Source organism: Diospyros lotus, chromosome 9 (assembly GCF_014633365.1).
Source record: "Diospyros lotus cultivar Yz01 chromosome 9, ASM1463336v1, whole genome shotgun sequence".
Taxonomy (NCBI): domain Eukaryota; kingdom Viridiplantae; phylum Streptophyta; class Magnoliopsida; order Ericales; family Ebenaceae; genus Diospyros; species Diospyros lotus.
This window is the reverse complement of record NC_068346.1, coordinates 34,583,908-34,606,181: the sequence shown is the minus strand read 5'-3', so window position 1 is coordinate 34,606,181 and position 22,274 is coordinate 34,583,908. Positions and strand designations below refer to the sequence as shown.

At 43.2% G+C, this 22,274-nt stretch overlaps 2 protein-coding genes across 2 annotated transcripts; one reads left to right on the top strand and one right to left on the bottom strand.

Annotated features, from left to right (window-relative positions):
- Positions 1-15,953: 15,953 nt before the first annotated feature.
- LOC127809388 (mitogen-activated protein kinase kinase kinase 20-like) lies at positions 15,954-16,415 on the bottom strand. Its single transcript, XM_052348147.1, has one exon. It carries the CDS (start codon positions 16,413-16,415, stop codon positions 15,954-15,956), a length of 462 nt encoding a protein of 153 aa, XP_052204107.1.
- A 3,448-nt stretch (positions 16,416-19,863) lies between these two features.
- Positions 19,864-20,919, top strand: LOC127809387 (mitogen-activated protein kinase kinase kinase 20-like). Its single transcript, XM_052348146.1, has one exon. The coding sequence runs from the start codon at positions 19,864-19,866 to the stop codon at positions 20,896-20,898; it is 1,035 nt and encodes a 344-aa protein (XP_052204106.1). The 3' UTR covers positions 20,899-20,919.
- The last annotated feature ends 1,355 nt before the right edge of the window (positions 20,920-22,274 follow it).

The window sequence follows — 22,274 nt, the reverse complement described above, 5'->3', positions numbered from 1 at the left end:
CCTCATTACGAGGGGCATGGGCTGTTACAGATAAAGTGATCGGACCCTACCTCTGACTTCTCAGCAGCTTTGCCGCTCATGCGAGCTGGAGGTTTTAGGCGAGCAACCTGGATGGTCCAGCGATCTGGAGGATATTTCAGGAGCTCGTTAGTCGATTGCTCCGAATTCGTTGGGGGATTACCGGGAGCTCGTCATACGCTCGCTTTACGAGTTCCGGATCTTTGATGGAGGCTGGACCTTCCTTGACGAGGTCGTCCGGGCCTTCTTGGCCTTGGGTGATTGGGCCGGTCTATCGGACCGAGTCTGGCCCATGCGGGGTGATGCGGGAAATACATATAACATAAGCCCCCCAGTTCGTGGTACGATCTTCGTGCTGGGAACTGACGCGTGCCAGCTGTTCTTCCATCCCTCCAACTTCTGTCCAATCACCTTAAGTCTCGTCGTTTCACGCAGCACGCTTTGTCGGCAGCGCATTTAATGCGCGCCCCCTCCCCATTTCTGCGCATGATTAAACTCGTGGGACCCACAAGCTGTTGTGCGGCCGCTGGATGCCGAGCATGTGATAAGTCGTCATTCGATCCGACGGTTGGGATGGATCAGGCCGTCAGTATAAATAGTGGGGAGTGTCCACCCGCTTCTTCTTTCACGCTATTTTGAAACTCCCTCAAACCTTTGCCTCCCTGCTTTCTTGTTTTTTCTCTCTCGAGGCCTCCGTTATCGCCGTGCTTTCAGACGTCTGCCGTTCTCGTCCGGTGCTTGGTACGAGTCCCCATTCAGTCGTCAAGCGCAGCTTTTAGGTAAGTTTGTCGTGACTTTCTTCTTCTTCTAGTGAGGCCGTCCACCGTTGGTTAGCCGTCAGTGGTTTCTCTGGCTTCGTCGATCGATGTCGTTCTCATTTTTGGAGAAACGGCACGATTCGGTTTGTCGTTTGCTGGGCCTTTGGGTCCAATGACCTTAGGATTAGCTTTTCATGGAACACCGGGCTTGCGGCTGCAGCCCCTCCGCCCTAGGCGGTACCCCTTTTGCGAAGCGCTCGGCCTGGAAGACCTAGGGGACGTTTTAGGGTTTTTCTTCTAGTTTCTTGAGGTCTGGTTCGCGACTTGCGACCTGACTGTTCTCTCTTTTCCTTTGTAGATGTCCGACCAACACCGTGGAAATTCAGGTCAAAAGCGCTGCAATTATATCGTAGGAGAAAACGACACTTCGAGCTCCGAAGATTGTCTCATTATGGAGGGCCAAAATCTTGGGGGTGCGAGCTCGGGGTGCAGGGAGGTCGCCGTCCCGACCTCTCGGGAAATCGAGCTGAAGGTTCAAGATCAGATCGCTGCTGATCTTGCGGTCTTCAAGAGATTCTCGTCCAAGGCCAAGCTTCACGAGGTGATGACTTGTGCTCAGGAGTTTCGTCTCCCCAGGACCTGCCGAGTATACATCCCTGCATCGAGCTCCCATGCAGCCTACCCGCCAGCCAATTTCGTAGCTATTAGCCCCCAACACCTCGAGTCTGGCTTTAGGTTCCCAATAGCCCCGTACCTTATCGCCCTCTTGAACGACGTCAAGCTCGCCCCCTTCCAACTAACACCGAATTCGTATGCCCAACTTACTTCTTTGGCCGTTTTATTCCTTATAAACAAACTTCCTCTCCCTTCCCCAAAACTGATAAGATTTTTATTTTCTTTCAAAAATGCCAAGGACGGGCTGTATTACCTGGCGGCCCGTCCTTCTCCGTACAAGGCCGCCCTTCCTCAGGGTAAAGCAAAGGGGAAGTCCAACGTGGGCGATTACAAGTCCAGTTGGTTCTTCGTGTCTTGCCCTTCCCTTTCTCTACTTAGGAATTGTAGCTTCGCACTGACCCCTGGTAAGAGAAGATGAGCTCTCACGAATCTTTCCTTTGTTCCGAGAGTGCTTGTTTTAACTTGCTCATGTTTTGATGCAGATTTTGGGGGGAAGAAACCGATTTTATCGGCCGAGGAGACTGATATCCTTGGCAAACTTGTGGCTGCGGAGTCGAGCTCGGAGATTCTTGAACTTTCGGACGAGCTACTTCGCGAATACGAGCTCGCCCCTCCTCTTGGCACCGAGACTGTCGAGGGAGATCATTTCAGGGACTTGGGTGCGGAGGTTCTCTCTTCCGGCTTACAGCTCGCTGAGACGAACAGTTCAAGAGGGGAAGCCGACCAAGACGATAATATGGTTGATCTCGAGCTCCTCCAACCGAAGCGTCATAGGGCGAGGTCGAGCACTACGTCTTCCATAACCCCGAGCTATAGCTCGCGGGATGGCAGGTCGGAGCAGCCGCAGCCGCAGTCACGCCCCCAGCAGCAGCAAACCCAGCAGTCGCGGGGGGGGGGGGCAGCAGGAGCAGCGGCAAAGAACACTGCCCCGTCAGCCCCAACAATCAAAGCAAGCTCATCTGCAGTTGGGGCATCGGCCACCTGCCTCCCGAGACCATGGTTCGAGTGGAGCCCGTGGGAAGGAGGTTGCGGTGGAGGTTCGAGACGCTCATGCTGCCAGCTCGAAACGGAGATCGGACCAGCTGCAACAGGGGGAGGATATCAGGGCCAAACGGGTCAGGGTCCGTGAGAAGGAGCTGGCCGTGGAGGCCCTGCCAGGAGGGGTCTTTGTTGGTCCCCTCCTGGATTCCGTGCCCGATTTCCTGGGTCCGAACTCTAAGCCCCTTGACGACCCGAAGTTAAAGGGAATCCCCCTTTGTGATTTTGTCGCCCGTCACAGCCTGGTGGTAAGTAGGAATTCTTCGTACCTTGGTTTCTTAACCTACCCCTTTTTTTTTTTTTTAATGAGCTAACATTTCTTCTTTTGCAGACTTCTCTTGCTGCCGTGAAGCTCCGAGCTCAGTACAAAGATTTTGAGGAGCAGCTTCAGTCGGTGAGCATGTCCCGTCAGGCCGAAATCGCGAAGCTTGAGGACGAGAAGAACGCCCAAAAGACCGAAATAACGAAGCTCTCGGACGAGAAGAAAGATCTCCAGGTCGAGCTTCTTGCCACTCAAAAGGAGGTGGAGGGTTGCTTGACGCGTCTGAGGATGGAGATCCAGAAGAATAAAGATCTCGACGAGGAGCTTCGCAGATCGAAGAACATGTGGGAGCAAGCCAACTCCGGGCTCACCGGCGAGCTAAATGGAGCGAAGGCGGAGTTGCGGAGGGCTGAGGAGCGACTCAGATCAACCGAGGCCGAGCTTAGGGAGGCGAAGGAGGAGCGGACACGGGCGGATGATCGTGCCGTCCGATGCGAGGAGCTTGCCAAGAGGACCATTGACGATATAAGGGCGGAGGTCGGAGAGCGGATGGACGCGGCTCGTAGGGAGACCAGATCCGACACCTGCTCGGCATTTCTGTACACCCTTTGGGTGAACCATCCTGAGATGGATTTCTCCTTTTTCGGTGCGCAGGCTGTCGAGGAGGTGGCTCGGTATGCTGCCGAGGCCGCGGAAGATGCTGATGATGCCAATACCCTTGACTCGTTTTTGGTCGCAGCGCAAGCTCCTCAGGTCGGGGCCGAGCTATCCGGGGTCGCCGCGGCTCAGCCTGGTGAGACTGCCAAGGAGCCTCCTGTGGAGGTTGCCGAGGTTTTCCCAGCCGGGATTGTCGAGGTCGATCTCCAGCCGACCATACCTACTGAAGCTCGCCCTGTCGAGGTTGATTCTGCAGAACCAAACGCCCCTCTTAGCTAGGATTCCCACATGTATTTTTTTTTATTTTATTTTTTTGTAATGTGACCTTCATCTCATAATAAAAAATTGGCATTTTGTGCACGTTGCCTCAGATTTCTTCGCGAATTCAAGTTATCTCTGATGACGATTCTTGAATCATGACTTGAAAGTAACTTCTTCACGGTATAACTTGAAATTTCTTCAACAAAGCTCCCGTATTTTTGAAAGGTCCACTGATAAGGAACTTTTGAGTATGTAACTTGATAATAAACTGTTCGAAAATAGGTCCAGGTAGATCCGGAGTTTTATCAGCTCGTAGACTAACGCTCTTTAACCAGCTCGTTGATGATAGTTGTAATAATCAGCGCGAACACTCATACCTAGGCAATTTCCAGGAAACCCCGTTCGGCATTTTTTGACGAAATAACGAGAGCCTTCCCGAGATATATGTAAAGTCGGACGGCCTTGTGATCTTGTCTAACATGCGGTGGCTGAGAAGCTCGTTACAGGGCGTGTGCCTGATAGGTCGCGAATGCTTTATTTTTAGCCAAGTTAAGACGGACCTCAGCTGATAGGGTCCAATACGCAAAGTTTGCTAGGGTATGAGCTTATGCCATGGCCTCGGCCGGCATGTTGAGGCTTTAATAAGTTTTCAATAAATTGGGAGCGAACACTCAGGTAGGTCGCAGACCATGGCTTTAAGCCAAGATAGGAGGACCCAAGCTAGTGAAAGCGCAGCCTGTAGCACCAAGTTATATGTTCAGGCGGGTCATAGAGTGACCCCAGCTAACACACCATGGCTTGTTATTTCGTTTGACTTGTACGGCCGGGATATGTGTCCAGGTAGGTCGCGTTACGTCCTCAGCTAACACCCAGTGGCTTCTACAAGTTTTATTTGAACTGAGAGGGAACACCCAGGTAGGTCGCAGACCATGGCTTTAAGCCAAGATAAAAGGACCTCGGCTAGCGAACCCAAGCTCGGGGTTACTTGTGGAAGTGGTTGCTCAGTAGGTTCCGAACCATGACATAAAGTCAAGATGACTGGTTCTCAGCTCGCAAACCACGACCTGATGGAGGGACCGAGGTAAATGCTCGGTTAAGCCGTTGACTGTGGCGCCGTGGCTAGGTTATTTAGGCATCAGCTCGCAAACCATGGCTTCTCGACCCCTCGTTACGGGGGCATTCAATCGAATACCAATAAGAATAAAGTGTAATGAAAGTTCATAAATTCTGACCAGAATCATGAAAGTCATTCGTAATGAAAAAGACGGAGCATAGGCAAGAACGATTACATTTATCTGAAGTAAGGACGAAGATGTTCTGCGTTCCAAGCTCGTGGGAGAGGGAGACCGTCCATGTTTGCCAGATGGTATGCTCCGTTATTCAAATTTTCTTTGATGATAAATGGACCTTCCCAGTTAGGCCCTAAGGTGCCATCGCTTGCCGCCCGTGCTCCTGGTAGTACTAGGCGTAGTACCGGATCTCCGACGTTGTAACGTCGGATTCGGACCTTCCTGTTATAGTATCGTGCCACTCTTTGTTGATAAATTGCGATCCTCACGCAAGCTACATCTCTTGATTCCTCGAGCAGGTCCAGATTAGCCGCCAGTAGCTCGTTATTGCGATCTGAGCTGAAGGTGGCCCTTCGGTGGCTGGCCACTTTATTCTCAGCGGGGATCATAGCCTCCGACCCATACGCCATTGAGAATGGGGTTTCTCCAGTGCTGCTTCGGGCTGTTGTTCGATAGGTCCATAGCACTGTTTGCAGTTCATCCACCCAGGCCCCCTTTCTAGCCTCAAGCTTTGTCTTCAAGGTCTGCTTGATTATTTTGTTGACTGCTTCGACCTGCCCATTGGCCTGGGGGTGATCAACGGCGGTGAAACTCTTTTGAATCCCCATTGACTCGCAGAATTGGATGAATTGCTCGCTGGTAAATTGGGTTCCGTTGTCCGTTACTATTTGCTGTGGCACTCCAAATCTGCAGATTATGTTATCCCATGTAAAAGCTTGTGTCTTCGCACTGGTGATCTGTGCGAGCTCTTTGGCCTCTGCCCATTTGGTGAAGTAGTCAACTGCCACTATGGCATGTTTGCATCCTCCGCGAGCCGTGGGCAGCGGCCCGATTAGATCCATGCCCCAAATGGCAAAGGGCCAAGGGCTGCTCATCTGCTGCAGGTAAGCCGGCGGAGCTCGCGGAACCTTGGCGAACCTTTGGCACTTCTCGCATTTCTTGACCGTCTCTATGGCATCTTGCTTCACGGTGGGCCAATAAAACCCTTGTCGGAGGGCCTTTTGTGCCAGAGAGAGTGCCCCTGCATGATTACCGCAGTGGCCTGCATGAATTTCTTCTAGCACAGACTGGCAATCGGTGCCTTCAATGCACCTCAGGAGTGGGGCTGAGAATCCCCTCTTGTACAGTCTTTCATCGTAGATGCAATATCGGGCGGCTTGAGCTCGCAGGCGACGTGCTTCCAGCTTGTCTTCCGGTAGTTTCCCGTCTTGCAGATATTCCAAGATGGGGGTCATCCATGAGTTTTGGGGCACCGTGATCAGTAGCGTTTCATCTCGTTGTTCTGTGCTCGGGGTGGCCAAAAAATCGACAGGTATGTCCCCCAAGAATTCTGCGTCCCGGGCAGTTGCTAGGCGAGCCAGAGCGTTCTGGGAACGGGGGATTTGATGCATTTCATATTTTTGGAAAGTGGCTAAAAGTTCGCGTGCCTTCTGTAAGTATGCTGCCATCTTCGTGTCTCTGGCCTGGTATTCTCCCCGCACCTGGTTGACAACTAGTTGAGAGTCGCTGAAGATCTCCAAGAATTCAGCTCGTATTTCCTTTGCCAGGCGGAGTCCTGCTAGTAAGGCTTCATACTCGGATTCATTATTGGTGGCTAAAAAACCGAACCTCAGGGCGCAGAGGATTTTGTGACCTTCGGGGCTTATTAGCATAACCCCGGCTCCCGCTCCTTGTTCGTTCGATGATCCATCGACGTATAGTTCCCAGGACGGTCCTTTCAGGTTTTCCGGCTCTTCGTCAATTGGCCCAGTAAACTCGGCAATGAAGTCTGCCAACGCTTGACCCTTTATCACCGTCCTTGGTTTGTACTTTATGTCGAACTGAGCGAGCTCAATAGACCATTTTAGTAAACGACCTGAGGTATCCGGTTTTTGGAGGATTTGTTTCAATGGGTATTTGGTCAGGACTTCGATCTCATGAGCTTGAAAATAGGGTCGCAGCTTCCTCGACGCCACTATTAGACAGTAAGCTAATTTTTCGATTGGTGCGTACCTTGTTTCTGCATCGATTAGGCTTTTGGAGACGTAATAAATGGGGTGCTGCACCCCTTCTTCCCCCCGAACGAGGGCCGCGCTGAGAGCCTGTTGGGATACTCCTAAGTACAAGGTCAACCTCTCTCCCTCCTTAGGTTTGGCGAGCAGCGGGGCCCGTCCCATGTACTCCTTTAGTTGTTGGAATGCGAACTCGCATTCTTCTGTCCATCTGAAGTCTTTCTCCTTTTTTAGAAGCTCGAAGAAAGGGGCACACTTGTCAGTTGCCTTTGAAATGAAACGGCTCAGAGCCGCGACCTGACCATTGAGGCTTTGCACCTCCTTCTTTCTTATAGGCGACCTCATGTCGAGCAGAGCCTTAATTTTGTCTGGGTTGGCTTCAATGCCTCTGTTGTTTACCATAAACCCAAGAAATTTTCCAGAGGCTACACCGAAGGCGCACTTGAGCGGGTTGAGCTTCATCTGATATTTCCTGAGGACTCCAAACGTTTCTCTTAGATCGGAAACGTGGTCCGTCACTTGCTCGGATTTTACCAGCATGTCGTCAACGTATACTTCCATGGTTTTTCCGATCAGTGTTTCGAACATCGTATTGACCAGCCTCTGGTAGGTCGCGCCAACATTCTTCAATCCAAAGGGCATGACCTTGTAACAATAGAGCCCCCGGTCGGTTATGAACGAGGTGTGCTCTTGGTCCGTTGGGTTCATGGGGATTTGGTTGTAGCCTGAATAGGCATCCATAAAACTGAGGAGGCGGTGACCAGCCGTTGCATCTACGAGCTGATCGATTCTGGGGAGGGGAAAGCTGTCTTTAGGACAGGCCTTGTTCAGGTCGGTGAAGTCGATGCAGGTCCTCCACTTCCCGTTTTTCTTTTTTACTAGGACCGGGTTGGCCACCCAGACCGGATAGTGGGCTTCCTTGATGAAATTATTCGCCAAGAGTTTGTCCACTTCTTCTTTAAGAGCGGTATAACGCTCTGGAGTCATTGGCCTCCTCTTCTGGCGCACTGGCCTGTAGCCTGGATCTACGTTGAGCCTGTGTGACATGACTTCTGGGGCGATTCCCACCATATCTTCGTGGTTCCATGCGAATACATCAAGGTTAGCTTTAAGGAAATCTGTAAGTTGGGATTTTACCTCGGGGGCCAGACTCTTGCCTAGCTTGAGGTGCCTTTCCTCGTCTGCCTCGCCAACTGAGATATCTTCGAGCTCTTCCATGGGACCGGTGGGCTTTTCGCAGTCGACCTCGCGTGGATCCAGGTCCTCCCATCGGCCGGTTGATCGCGGGCCGACTTTTGCGATGATATTTACTTTCTTTCCCTTTGCTCCCATTTTCAGGGCGTCCTCATAGCAACGTCTTGCGAGGTGCTGCTCGCCTCGTACACACCCTACACCGTCGGGGGTCGGGAATTTCACCGTAAGCGACCTGGTTGAGGTCACTAGATCCAGGTCGTTCATCGCCGGCCTTCCGAGTACGACGTTGTATGCTGAGGGGCAGTCAATTATGAGGAATTCTGCCAAAGTAGTGGCCTGGCGGTTCGCATCCCCGATGGTGAGGGGAAGGCTGATCCGACCGACGGGAATCACTGCGTCTCCCGTGAACCCATAGAGTGGCTTTGGGGACGAACCCAACTGTTCCGGTCCCAAACCCATCTGATCGAAGCATGCTCTGTACATTACATTTACCGAGCTGCCCGTGTCCACCATTATCCTCCGCACTTCGGAGTTGCCGACCTGGGCTCGTATAACGAGTGCGTCGTTGTGCGGCCAATGGACGTCTCTGGCGTCTTCTTCCGAGAAAAACATCTTCTCTGGGATTGGGTTACCCCTAGGCCGCTTCGCGGGAACCGGCTGTTCGCCCGATCTCGCTAGCAAGACATGGTTGGCCTCTCGTATGTATTTGTCGCGGGATTTGTGGGAGGAACCAGCGAGGTGGGGCCCGCCATGAATCGTGTAGATGGTTCGTACAGCCGGTGCTTGGTCGTCATCGGTGGGAGGCTGCTGCTGTACCGGCGGCTGGCTTGGTTGATTAGTCGGCCGCACCACGTAATCTTTCAAGCGACCTCTTCTTATCAGATCTTCGATGGCGTCCCTTAGGGCCCAACATTCCGAGGTGTTGTGACCCGCCTCGTTGTGGTACGCGCAAAATTTTTCTTTGTTTCGGAATTTGTTTGGGGTTCTTAACGGGTTGGGCTTCCCGAATTCCTCTTTGTTCCTTTCGATGGCGAAGATCCTTTCTTGGGGGTCTGACAGGGCACAGTAGCTGTCAAAGCGCTGTGATCTATGAGGTCGCTCATCTCCCTCTGCCTTCCGAGCTCGCTTGAACACTTCATTGCTCGAGCGCTCCCCCTGAGCTTCTCTTCCGGCGTCTCCGTTGTGCCTTTTCTTATTCTGGCTGGAGCCCCCAACTTCTTCTCTCGACCCGACGGGCTTCTTCGTCCCGAAGGCGTCTTCCCATCGGATTTCCTTGGAAGCTCGTTCATAGAATTCCCCCAGGTCTTTGACCGGGGTTCGGTAGATGCTCTCGTAGAGCTTTCCGTCTTTTCGGAGGCCGGCGGAGATCGCCGTTAGGATACTTTCATCCGAGGGATCCTCGACGTTGCTCACCTCGCGCCTGAACCTGGCGATGTAATCCCTTAATGGTTCGTTTGCTTTCTGGAATACGGTGGCGAGGTGGCAAGGTGGCGCGAGCTGCCTCCTTAGAGCCCTGTATTGGTTAAGGAACCTCTGTTGGCACTCCTCCCAGCTGTTGATGCTACGAGGCGGAAGGCTCCTGAACCAAGCTCGGGGGATGTCTCCTAAGATTGCTGGGAAGGCGCGACATTTAGCCAGCGAGCTGGTTGTCTGTAGATCCATTTGCACGTTGTACGCATCCAGGTAATCATAGGGGTCGCTGTCCCCATTATATTGTGGCATGCTCGGGACCTTAAACCTCCGGGGCAGGGGTTCGAGCTCAATTTCTCTGGCGAACAGCGTCCTATCCCCACGGCCATTATTCTGGCTGCGGACTCCTTGTCGTTCCTCCAGCTGTCGCACCCTCTGATACAGCTCTTTCACAGTTGAGTCCGGTCCTACTGATTGCTAGGCTTGCGATCGCCTGCTTCTTTCTCGGACTGGGGAGCGGTGAATTGGGGACGGGTAGTTATCCCCGATATCTTCTTCCGCGGGTGGGTGTCTCTCCTCCCGCGGTTGGCGGACCCTGCGAGGCGACGCCGGTGGGTCGTGGACAGCCCGTGCTTGAGCTTGGGCCAGAATTCTGACCGCGTCAGCGAGTTGCATTACCGTATTCTCCAATGCTTCCTGGCGCTGTTGCCAGTCCCGAATCGTCCCTGTCCCGGTGATTTGGACAATAGGCTGGACAGGGATCCGTGGTGGTATGCCGGGAGCGTCTCCGGCGGGCGGCGGCAAAGGAGTATCGGCTGTCGGGGCAATGGGTCCTCCATTTGGTGGTAAGTCTCGTGGTCGGTCGTGGTGATTTTCAGGCGGGTCGACCGCCGCCTCGGAACTTCTAGTATTCCTTCCTCTAGCCATGGCTATTGATCAGAGCGGCCCCTTCCTCTAGCGCCAAAATGTCGACGTTTGATTTCGGCCGACCGTGATTCGTTTTGGGCCGCGGTGAGTCAATCCAAAAAAATACCGAGAAGGAAGGAAGAAAACCCCCCCCTCCCCCAAAGTTCCAAGCGTGTACACCAGAATCTTTTACGTGGTTCGGCCAGAACGATACCTAGTCCACGGCCGCCATCTGATTATTCTCCCAGAGTGGCGGTATCTGATTATTCTTTTATGTCCCTCCTCTTTGCTCCTCATGGCCCCCTTTATTTCCATTTTTCTTGAGGGACTTTTACAATCTAGATAATATATAAAAATACAGTGTTTGTATAATGGGGGACAAATAGTTCTTACCGCCTTCGCAAGACCGGGAGTGGGATCCTCATTACGAGGGGCATGGGCTGTTACAGATAAAGTGATCGGACCCTACCTCTGACTTCTCAGCAGCTTTGCCGCTCATGCGAGCTGGAGGTTTTAGGCGAGCAACCTGGATGGTCCAGCGATCTGGAGGATATTTCAGGAGCTCGTTAGTCGATTGCTCCGAGTTCGTTGGGGGATTACCGGGAGCTCGCCATACGCTCGCTTTACGAGTTCCGGATCTTTGATGGAGGCTGGACCTTCCTTGACGAGGTCGTCCGGGCCTTCTTGGCCTTGGGTGATTGGGCCGGTCTATCGGACCGAGTCTGGCCCATGCGGGGTGATGCGGGAAATACATATAACAACACTAAAAAATAATATAAATTTATCTAGAGTAAGGAAAAGATAAATTTATTTGAAAAATTTATATAAGAAATATCGTGACTTTTTTTTAAGAGTCGTTAAATAAATTTATCAAACACCATAAAAAATACTTTTGTATGAAATAATTTTTATATATTACTTTTTTTTATCTATATATTGATTAATAAACATTATCTAAATATGTGTTTAATTCAACAATATGTGTTATTAAAAATATTATAAATAAGTATTTAAATAATATTTTTATTTTATTTTATTACTCCTTTTCTCGTTGTCATTGAGATAACTTTTTACTTAAAATTACCCTGGTAATGATAGTTAGAGTCTATTATTATTAGTTTTGTTTAAGAATTGTACTACATGTACTGACGAGATATACAAGTCCGATGACTGAATCAAATTTTATCATCAATGATCAGGCTTTATCATGGGATTAAGCCCAGGACTCCATGGCTTCATCCAAAGGCAACAAAACAAATTAAGTGAGGACATTTTTGAATTTTGACACTTTTAGTTATTCTCTCGGTAACCCAGTTATTTGTACAAGTAATATTTTTTTTTTTATTTAAAGTCAAGTGTATCTAGTAGTTGTCCTTAATCTTGAGTTTAAACAAAACTTACTTGAGGTATAAGGGCACGACTCGGGTCTTCGATATATTTTTTGACTATCAAACCAATCTTGATATCAAAAAGTAAAGTAATGATGTAAAAAAAAAAATGATAATGTAATTGACTCTTAAAATTTGTATTTTTATATAAATATATAATGAGGTAGAACAAGATTCACAAGTCAATATGGATAAATAGAAATTCAGATTCAAATCAGACTAATCTGATTATTTAATTTGAGTTTTTTTACCTAAGTCGGGTTATACTAAGATGTCAATTTGGAGACAAGTGTCCCCCCTCCAAAGAGCTTCAAATAAGGATAATTTTGTAATTTTTCTATAACGTAAATACTCTCCTTTTACCTAGTATAATAACGAGGTTTCTATCAAAAAGTAAATACCATACCTACAAATAAGTTTAACAAACAACCCTTACAAATTGATATGACACATAAATTTATAATAATTTTATTTTAAGTAGAATTATTATAAATTTGTGTATGTTATGTTAATTTTTTAATGTTTATTTGTCAAAAAACATGCTAGTGATAATAAAATAATAATATAAAAGAGAAAGTGATAAAAAAATATGTAAAAAAAATGTCACTAACAACCCTCATAAGAGAAAATATACAAATAAATAAATGTTCAAATTTTTAAAATATGTATTTTTAATTTTAATGCTTGAAATTGAATTTGAGATGTTTAAACCCTTGGTATTCATAATAATACAGTCGGAATGGATTGGCGGATGATGAGGATGGACAGGCAATCGAAGAGTACATAAACAACTGAAAGGCTTCTAAACCATCCTTTCGTTCTCGATGATCGAAATGGGTTGTGGATGATGAGGATGAGATGGTGCCAAGCCATCTCGGATTAGTGTTGGTGAAGACAAATGGGTTTCTCAAGTCTCCACATTTGGGACTTGGAGGCACTCGACAACAGAGCCTTGGTTGCCTGATCTCTCAGATGCATTTGTTGGATTGCTAGGTGTTCATAATGATGTATTTGCAATTTATGGTAACAACTGTGGTGAAATTACATTGTAATGAAGAATGTATAAAGTTAAAAAGAGTATACTAACAAATGTTTTTCAATATACAGAGAGGAACAATAACCTCCTTGGAGAGGAGTTTTTATAGTTCATTGCAACAGAATCAATCACATTGGCAAAATTGCTTCTCAATAAGCAATTTCAACAAACGAGAGTAGGACTGACTGTCCCAATCGAAAAATCCAATCCTTGGCGATGGCTTTCGCAGACCTGAGGGTTTTGCCATAGCCGGTTGAGAATGTCCACCAAGCTGCCCTGAAACTGCTTTTATAGTTTCACCATGCAGTAGAGTTGCCTTATTATGTTCATCTGAGACATGACCATTGGATTGATTGCAACAATCCGGCGGAGGGATATCATTATCTTGGGATCTACAAGGAGAACCAGTATCAAAGCTAGTCCTTGAAGCATTAGGCACCTGGTTGACAGTAGAAGCTGATGAAGATGATTCTGAGGACCATTCACTAATAGAACTAACAGGAGACACATTACAAGAGATAGTACTGGACCCTCGTGTTTTGAGGAAGTTGAATTGGCAATCTTGGTGGTGCCAAACTTCCTTCTAGTGGATTTCACAGAAGATGCACGAATATTGACAGGTGAAGGACTGACAGAACGAGCAGGCGATGAAGAAGACTTCAATGGCGCTTCCTTTGTTGTTGAAGAACTTGGAGAGAGGGATTTCAAGTATACAGCAGGCTCTTTCTTTCTAGTGTAGGGCCTCACATCAGACTTCCGACAACGTCTCTTCATTGCTTCTCTGCATGAGATTCATGAGGGAATCGCCGGAAGCGAACTCCAACAAAAAGTTATAGACTGTCTCGTCGCCTTCGTTGCTTGCGTCTTCTCCATAACAACGAACAATCCTTGGGAAATCGTTTAAGGTGAACAAGATGCTTCCTTTCTTCTGAAGAGACGACAAGTGCTTGAATTTAGCGGACTTGACTGCAATTGTAGGAACCAACAATTTCGAATGATAAATGTTGGGGGGTCGAGGAACCGCCATGTGCACTTCCCCCAACGCTCCCTTCCCGATGGCCCATGTCTTCACCCAATTACAATTAAGAGTATCCATCACCGATTAGCGATTAAGCAACATTTTTTAATCTTTCACTCAAGCTACTGCAGTTTCTTCTTAATGACATGCACAAGCATGCAGGCATCCCTCTATCCTTATTTATAAGTGTATATGTTGATTGAGTCCTAATCTTAAGTTGCTATGGATTTAATTGACCATTAAGCTAATCCCAATTATAGTAGATTAATGATTTATTAAATTTATAATCTCTTCTGATTTGATTTTGTTAATTTTCTAGATATTCGTGAGGAGGAAGAAAAGATATATATTCACATGATTAAAAAACAAACACTAATTAAGAAATTAAGGTAGCAAGCCTTGCTATTTGGCATTACATATGTAATGTTTTGATATTTTATGCATTGTTTAACATGTTTTTAATTATAAATTAAGAGGCCTAAAAGATTTTAAGTACGAGTGACCATTTTGAATTGAAAGAATTGTTCAAATTGAATAGATTGAACATTTTTCAAAAACTGAATCAAACCAACCAAATAGTTGCTCAAATGAAAAAAAATCAAATATGATGAATCTGCACTCTATTCTGTTTAAGAGCTTTTTCTTCTATCGGATCTGCTTATGTACTAACTTTTATAAACGAGCAATTTGATTAAGAAAAACAATGATATGTTGCCTGAGACGGGTTAGCAGGGGAGTGGGTTTCACCCCCCCCCCCCCCCTCTCTCTCTCTCAATTTGCCCGCATCAAACAAATGTTATCTTGCCCGATGTAAGCAACATGGTTAAAAATATGTAACAATTGTACAAGTAGAAGTAATCTTTACAATATCATTTGACAAAGTTTTTAGTTTTTGTTTTAATGTTCTCGATAATTCTGATGATTTGTTTTTAGTTGTGTTTATTTTTTTTATTGTTTTCTTTTCCCTTCCCTATCGTGAAGAACTAGAGTTCTCATAGGAGCTGTTGTTGGCTGCTCTAGTCACTCGAACAAAAAAATGAAAACAAAATAGAAATATGAAAACACTTTTTTCTTGTTTTCATATTTTTTTAGAATGTTTTATTAATAAAAAAAGTAAAAATGATTGATTGTTCATTTCTATTTGTTAGGGAATAAATAAATTTTGTAATACTCATACAAGATTAAAATAAGAAATACAGATTTAAAGTGGTTTGGCAATACCTTTGCTTTCACTTGAAAGAGTTGCACACTTTTTTTTTTTCTAGATTTAAAGAGTTGCTTTCACAAATTCATTGCTTTTCTAATTTTATTTTTTCTTCATCTTAACATACTCATCTAAATTACACTCATAAAATGCTCAGTGAAGAACCAAACTCATTAAGGTGACAAATGAAACACCATGGAAATTATTTTTCACGCATTTTATTGGTTTTCACAAATTTTGTTACATTAAGTGTTTAACGTTACTAATATAATTGGTTTACTGTACGCGTAAATTGTTAACTGGGTCTTTCACAATTCCCTTATAATTTTCTCTATACTTTCGAGCACCCCCAAGTCCCCAAACATAGAGACTTGAAAAACCCATTCGTCATTATCAACACTAATCCGTGATGGCACCATCTCATTCTCATCATCTACTAGTTTGTTTGGCTCACCTACAATGAAATGATGGTTTAGAAGCCTTTCAGTTGTCCGCATACGCGCTCCAATCTCCTATCCAGACAATTCATCACAAAATCTCGCCCTTCATCAGACAAATTTTGGGGAATCTGAGTCTTTTGACGACTTCGAGGCTTCCTAGCTCCAAGAGGAACTTAACGTCCTAGGACCCAAAATTCCCGATACTCCTATACCGATTTTTCAGTCAACAACTCCGCTACCAAGTACCTGAGATACCATATATCCATCGACTTCATGTTCGAAACATGGAAAATAGAAGTGGGGGAAAGATCTCCACGGTGTGAACCACCACTTTTAGGACTACAACTTCTTATGTTGTCTCTTGTTTTTTGCGCTAACCCAAAATTAACTATCTTCACACTGTTTTCACTATTTTTGGACAAAAAAAACAAGAATGTTCTCGGGCTTAATGTCACAGTACGCGAAACCCCTCTCATGCATGTGTCTTAGAGCCTTAAGGATCACCCTAGTGTAGCGCCTCACATCGGACTCTGGCAATTTCCCTTCGCTTCTTCTCTGCATGAGATTTCTGGGGGAACTGCCAAAAGCGAACTCCAACAAAAGGTTGTAGACCTTCTTGTTGCCTTCAACACTTATGTCTTCTCCATGGCAACGGGCGATCCCTGGGCAATCGTTCAATATGAACATGATGCTTTCTTCTTTCTGGAGAGACGATAAGTGTTTGAATTCAGCAGACTTGACTACAATTATAGGAACCAACGACTTTGAATAATCCGCGTTGAGAGGTCGAGGAATTGCCATGTGCACTTCCCCGAATGCTTCTTTCCCAATAACCTGCGTCTTCATCCAGCTACAATTACGAGTATCCATCGTCGATTAGCTATTAAACAACATTCTTCAATCTTCACCCAAGCTTATTCTTAATGACTTGCACAAACATTTAGGCAGCCATCTATCCTTATTTATAGCGGGTATGTTCCTAATTCCAAACTCTTATTGATAAGGCCATTACGTTAACCTAGTTATAGTAGATTAATGATTTAATAAATTCATAATTTCTTTCTGGTTTGGTTTTGTTGATTTTCTAGATATTAGTGAGAAGGGAGAAAAGATGGATAATCATATAATTAAGATAGATGATTAAGAACAAACATAATAAACAAATTAAGTTAATAATAGAACTAAATTTGATTTTGAAATCTTAATCATTTATATCAATTAGTTCTCTCTCTCTATATATATATATGTGTGTGTGTATCTATATATATGTAGCTGAAGTGATCATATAAATACAACTAATTTTGATTTTGGAACCTTAATCATCTTAGATTGACATTTAGATATACTAACTCTTATGGAAGAGAAGAAATTAAGAATGAATTAATATTAATTGACAATGGTTGTGAAATTAAGAAAGTGACTTAATTACTTAAATTATAATAATTACTTAATTATAATTATAATTAAATCATCTTTAATCTTCTCTTGGTTACAAAAATAAGAGTCTATAAAAAAGAAACAACAAATAGAACAACAATTATACCATTATTTAATCCTCCAATCATTCAAACTTGAATTCAATTTGCAATTGTCTCTATTGAAGCCTTGGGAGTTCAAAAATTTATTTAGAAATACTAAATGAATTAAGTTGACTTATTATTTACTAAGCCTAACATTTTATGGGTTCGGCCAAATTTGACCCAAATATGGATGCTATGAATGACTCGACATTGTTAGGGATGAGCAAAATTTAGGTTAAATCAAAGTAATCAAATCGAATTGGCCAAAATTGACAATTTAATTTGGTTCAATTTGTAAATCAGTTCAATTAGATTTTCAAATTTGAGTTTTTTTTTTTTTATTATTTCAGTTCAATTTAATCTCTTTATTTTAAAAAAATCAAAATAATTACTTAACTCGAAATGTCAAAAATGATATTTTTAACTAAATTAAGAATTAAAGAATGACTAATTTGGTATAAGAAGAAGTTTAAATTAAAAATTAAAGATTTGTCCGATGAAGGGCGAGATTTTGTGATGAACTGTCTGGATAGGAGATCGGAGCGCACGTGGATAGCTGAAAGGCTTCTGAATCATCCTTTCATTGTAGGTGAGCCAAACGAATGGGTAGACGATGAGGATGAGATGGTGCCATCACGGATTAGTGTTGATGATGACGAATGAGTTTCTCGAGTCTCTATGTTTGGGGACTTGGCGGCGCTCGACAGTACAAAGAAAATTACAAGAAAATTGTGAGAGACCCAGTTAACAATCAACGCATATAGTGAACTAATTATATTAGTCACGTTAAACACTCAATGTATCAAAACTTGTGAAAACCAATAAAATGCTTGAAAAATAATTTGCAAGGTTTTTCATTTCTCACCTTAATGAGTTCAGTTCCTTTTTGAGCATTTCATGAGTTTAATAGAGATGAGTATATTAAAGTGAAGAAAAAATAAAATTAGAAAAACAATCATTTGTAATCCATATTTTGACACAACGAATTTGTGCTACTTACTACTGGAAAAAAAAAAAGTGTGCAACTCTTTCAAATGAGCAATCAATCATTTTTACTTTTTTGATTAATAAAACATTCTAAAAAAGATGAAAACAGAAAAAAAAGTGTGTTTATATTTCTATTTCGTTTTCATTTTTTTGTTTGAGTGACTAGAGACAACTCCTATGAGAACTCTAGCTCTTCATGGGAGGTTAGGGAAGGGAAAACAAAAAAATAAAAAAAATAAACACAACTAAAAACAAATCATCACAGTTATCAAAAACATTAAAACAAAAATTGAAAACTTTGCCAAATGGCACTGCAAACATTACTTCTACATGTACAATTGTTATATACTCTTAATCACAATATTATTATGTTGTCCGCATCGAGCAAAATAACATTTGATTGATACGGGCAAATTGAGAGAGAGAGAGAAGGGGTGAGAACCACTCCCTTGCTAACCCGTCTCACCTAACATATCATTCCTCTTCTTAATCAAATTGCTAGTTTATAGAAGTTGGTACATAAGCCTATCACTGGGTAAACTTCACTCAGACCCCATGTGATTTGGGGTTGGGGCCATTTTACAAATAATCCATGCGATTTACTTTTGGTTTTTCATATCCATATGGTCTGTTTCGTTTCCGAACAATCGCCTTAGTTAGATAAAGAGCCCCCGTTGGGTCCGTTGCCGTTTTAATTTTGGTATTTTTAGTCCCAATTTACTTCCATTTTTTCACGGACCTAAAATACCAAAACTATAAATCACATATGGATAGATGTTTGTGAAAATGATGACCCGAACTGAAACCGTGAGAGGCCTAGCCTAGGTGGAATATTTTTCTCCCTCACAAACTGATAAAACTAAGTTTGTGCCTTCATGTAACTCACTGTATTTGAAAAGTTTTGACCTATTCAATTTGGTTATTGGACTGATATAGAACTAACTGAATTGCTCAAATTGATTAGATCAAATTGATTAGATCAAAAATGGAACCAAACCAAACGAATAAATATTCAAACCAAATAAACTGAGAAATCAAAAACAAATAAAAAAATTAAATCGACTGAAAAAAATGAAAAAAAAAAAAACCAAAAAAAAGAAAAAATAAAAAATTTGGTCTAAAAATGATGTTGTTTTTGACATTCCGGTCGATTTAGTTATTTCGAATTTTTTTTTAATATGGAGACCGAACTGAACTGAATCAAAATAATTGAAATTGTTAAATTTAAAAGTCGAATTAAAGCAACCTACAGTTTAAACCGAACTGAATCAATAATTTCAACTAATTCGATTCAAGTAGTTCGATTAAACCAAAATATTCCTCATCCCAAAAAGTGAAAAAATTTCTTGTTTTATAAAGTTATTTATATTTTAAAATAAATTTAAAATAATTTCTTAAAAAACAATTTAAAATAAATTTATACTAACTTGTTTATATTTTAAACAAATTAGTATATCTAACCGCTATATAAGATGATTAAGATTTCAAAATCAAAATTAGTTGTATATATATGATCAGATCAGCTATGTGTATATATATAGAGAGAGAGGGAGAGAGAACTGATTGGTATGCAAGTGGATAATAGGATTAATTAGCAGTAGCTTTTGATCAGATTACTAGTGTTTGATCTCATCTGATTTGATAACGCAATTCATAATTGATTTTGGATTAATGCGTAACCCAATTCATAATTGATTTTGGATTAATGGATCTCGTTTATAAATATGCATGCATGCATGCATTAGAACTTTAGAAGATATAATCGTCAACAACGTCACCAGTGGGAAGAAAGAGAGATTGAAGAGCAACTAATGGGTTCTTGGGCGAAGATACAGTTCCTTGGCAAGGGATTGTTCGGGACAATGTGCAAGGCAGTCCCTCTAATAAGGGAATTGGGAGATCCCGATCAAGATAACTACGACGACTACCATGACGGTCGGCCGCTGATCACAGCTCCTGCAATCGCCGTCAAGTCTGCAGATTTCGAGTTCTCTGCCTCTCTTCAACGGGAAGGAGAACTACTTCGTGTGCTGAGTGATTGTCCTGGAATTATCCGTTGTTTTGGAGAAGACATGTCCGTAGAAAACGGCAAGAGCCTCTACAACCTCTTGCTGGAGTACGCTCCTAGCGGCTCCCTCAAGAGCTTGATGGAACGAAGCGGAGGGAGATTGCCCGAGTCTGAAGTCAAGCGCTACACTAGGATGATCCTTAAGGCTCTAACACACGTGCATGAGAAGGGTTACGCGCACTGTGACATTAAGCCCGGAAACATTCTTGTTTTCCCGTCCAAGAATGGTGAAAACACCGTGAAGATAGCTGATTTTGGGCTAGCACAGAAAACAAGAGACAACATAAAAAGCTGCAGTCCAAGAAGTGGTGGTTCACACTGTGGAGATCTTCCCTTTGCTTCTATTTTGCATGGTTCGAACATGGAGTCGATGGATATATGGTATCTTGGATACATGGTAGCGGAGATGTTGACCGGAAAATCAGTATGGGAGTATCGGGAATTTTGGGTCCTAGGACGTCAAGTTCCGCCTGGAGCTAGGAAGCCTCGAAATCGCCAAAAGACTCAAATTCCCCAAAATTTGTCTGATGAAGGGCGAGATTTTGTGATGAACTGTCTAGACAAGAGATCAGAGCGTACGCGAATAGCTGAAAGGCTTCTAAACCATCCTTTCATTATAGGTGAACCAAACGGAGTGGTAGATGATACGGATGAGATAGTGCCATCACGGATTAGTGTTGATGATGGCGGATGGGTTTCTCGAGTCTCCATGTTTGGGGACTTGAGGGCACTCGATAATAAAGAGAAATTACAAGGGAATTGTGAGAGACCCAATTAACAATCAACGTGTACAGTGAACCAATTATGTTAGTAAGGTTAAACACTCGATATAACAAGACTTGTGAAAACTAATAAAATGCGTGAAAAATAATTTGTAAGGTTTTTCATTTCTCACCTTAATCAGTTTGGTTCTTCTATGAGCATTTTATGAGTGTAATAGAGATGAGTATGTCAAGGGATAGAAAAAATAAAATTAGAAATGCAATCATTTGTAATCCATACTGACACAATGAATTTGTACCACTCACTACTGAAAAAAAAAAAAAAAAAAAAGTGTGCAACTCTTTCAAGTGAAAGCAGGGGCATTGTCGAACCACTTTAAATATGTGTTTCTCATTTTAATCTTGTGTGAGTATTACAGAATTTATTTATTCCCTAAAAAATAGAAATTAGCAATCAATTATTTTCATTTTTTGGATTAATAAAACATTCTAAAAAAATGATGAAAACAGGAAAAAAAGTGTCTTCATATTTCTATTTCATTTTCATTTTTTTCTTCAAGCGACTAGAGTAGCCAACAACAACTCCTATGGGAACTCTAGTTCTTCACGGGAGGATAGGGAAAGGAAAAGGAAGAAATAAAAAAAATAAACACAACTAAAACTGAAAACTTTGCCAAACACAAACATTACTTCTACTTGTATAATTGTTACATATTCTTAATCTTATATTACTCGCATCGAACAAGATAAAATTTGTTTGATGCAGACAAATTGAGAGGGGGTGTGAGACCAGCATATCATTCCTCTTCTTAATCAAACTGCTAGTTTATAAAAGTTTGTACATAAGCTTATCACTGGGTAAACTTCACCCAGACCCCATGTGATTTGGGGCCATTTTACAAATAATCCATGCGATTTACTTTTGGTTTTTCATATCCATATGGTCTGTTTTGTTTCCAAACAATCGTCTCAGTTAGATCAAGAGCCCCCGTTGGGTCCGTTGCTGTTTTAATTTTGGTATTTTTAGTCCCAATTTACTTCCATTTTTTCACGGACCTAAAATACCAAAACTGTAAACCAAACATGCATAGATGTCTGTGAAAATGATGACCCGAACTGAAACCGTTAAGAGGCCTAGTTGGAATATTTTATCCCTCACAAACTAATAAAATTAAGTTCGTGCCTTCATGTGACTCACTGTATAAACTAAATAGACCAACTTGAATAGATCAAATCTTTTCAAATTAGTGAGAATTAATAGGGTGAGCATTCAATTGGTTCGGTTATTGGACTGATATTGAACCGACTGAATTGCTCAAATTGATTAGATTAAATCTGTGTCAAAAATGGAACTGAACCAAACGAAAAAATATTCAAACTGAACAAACTGAGAAATCAAAAACTAAACCGACTTGAAAAAAAATAAAAATAA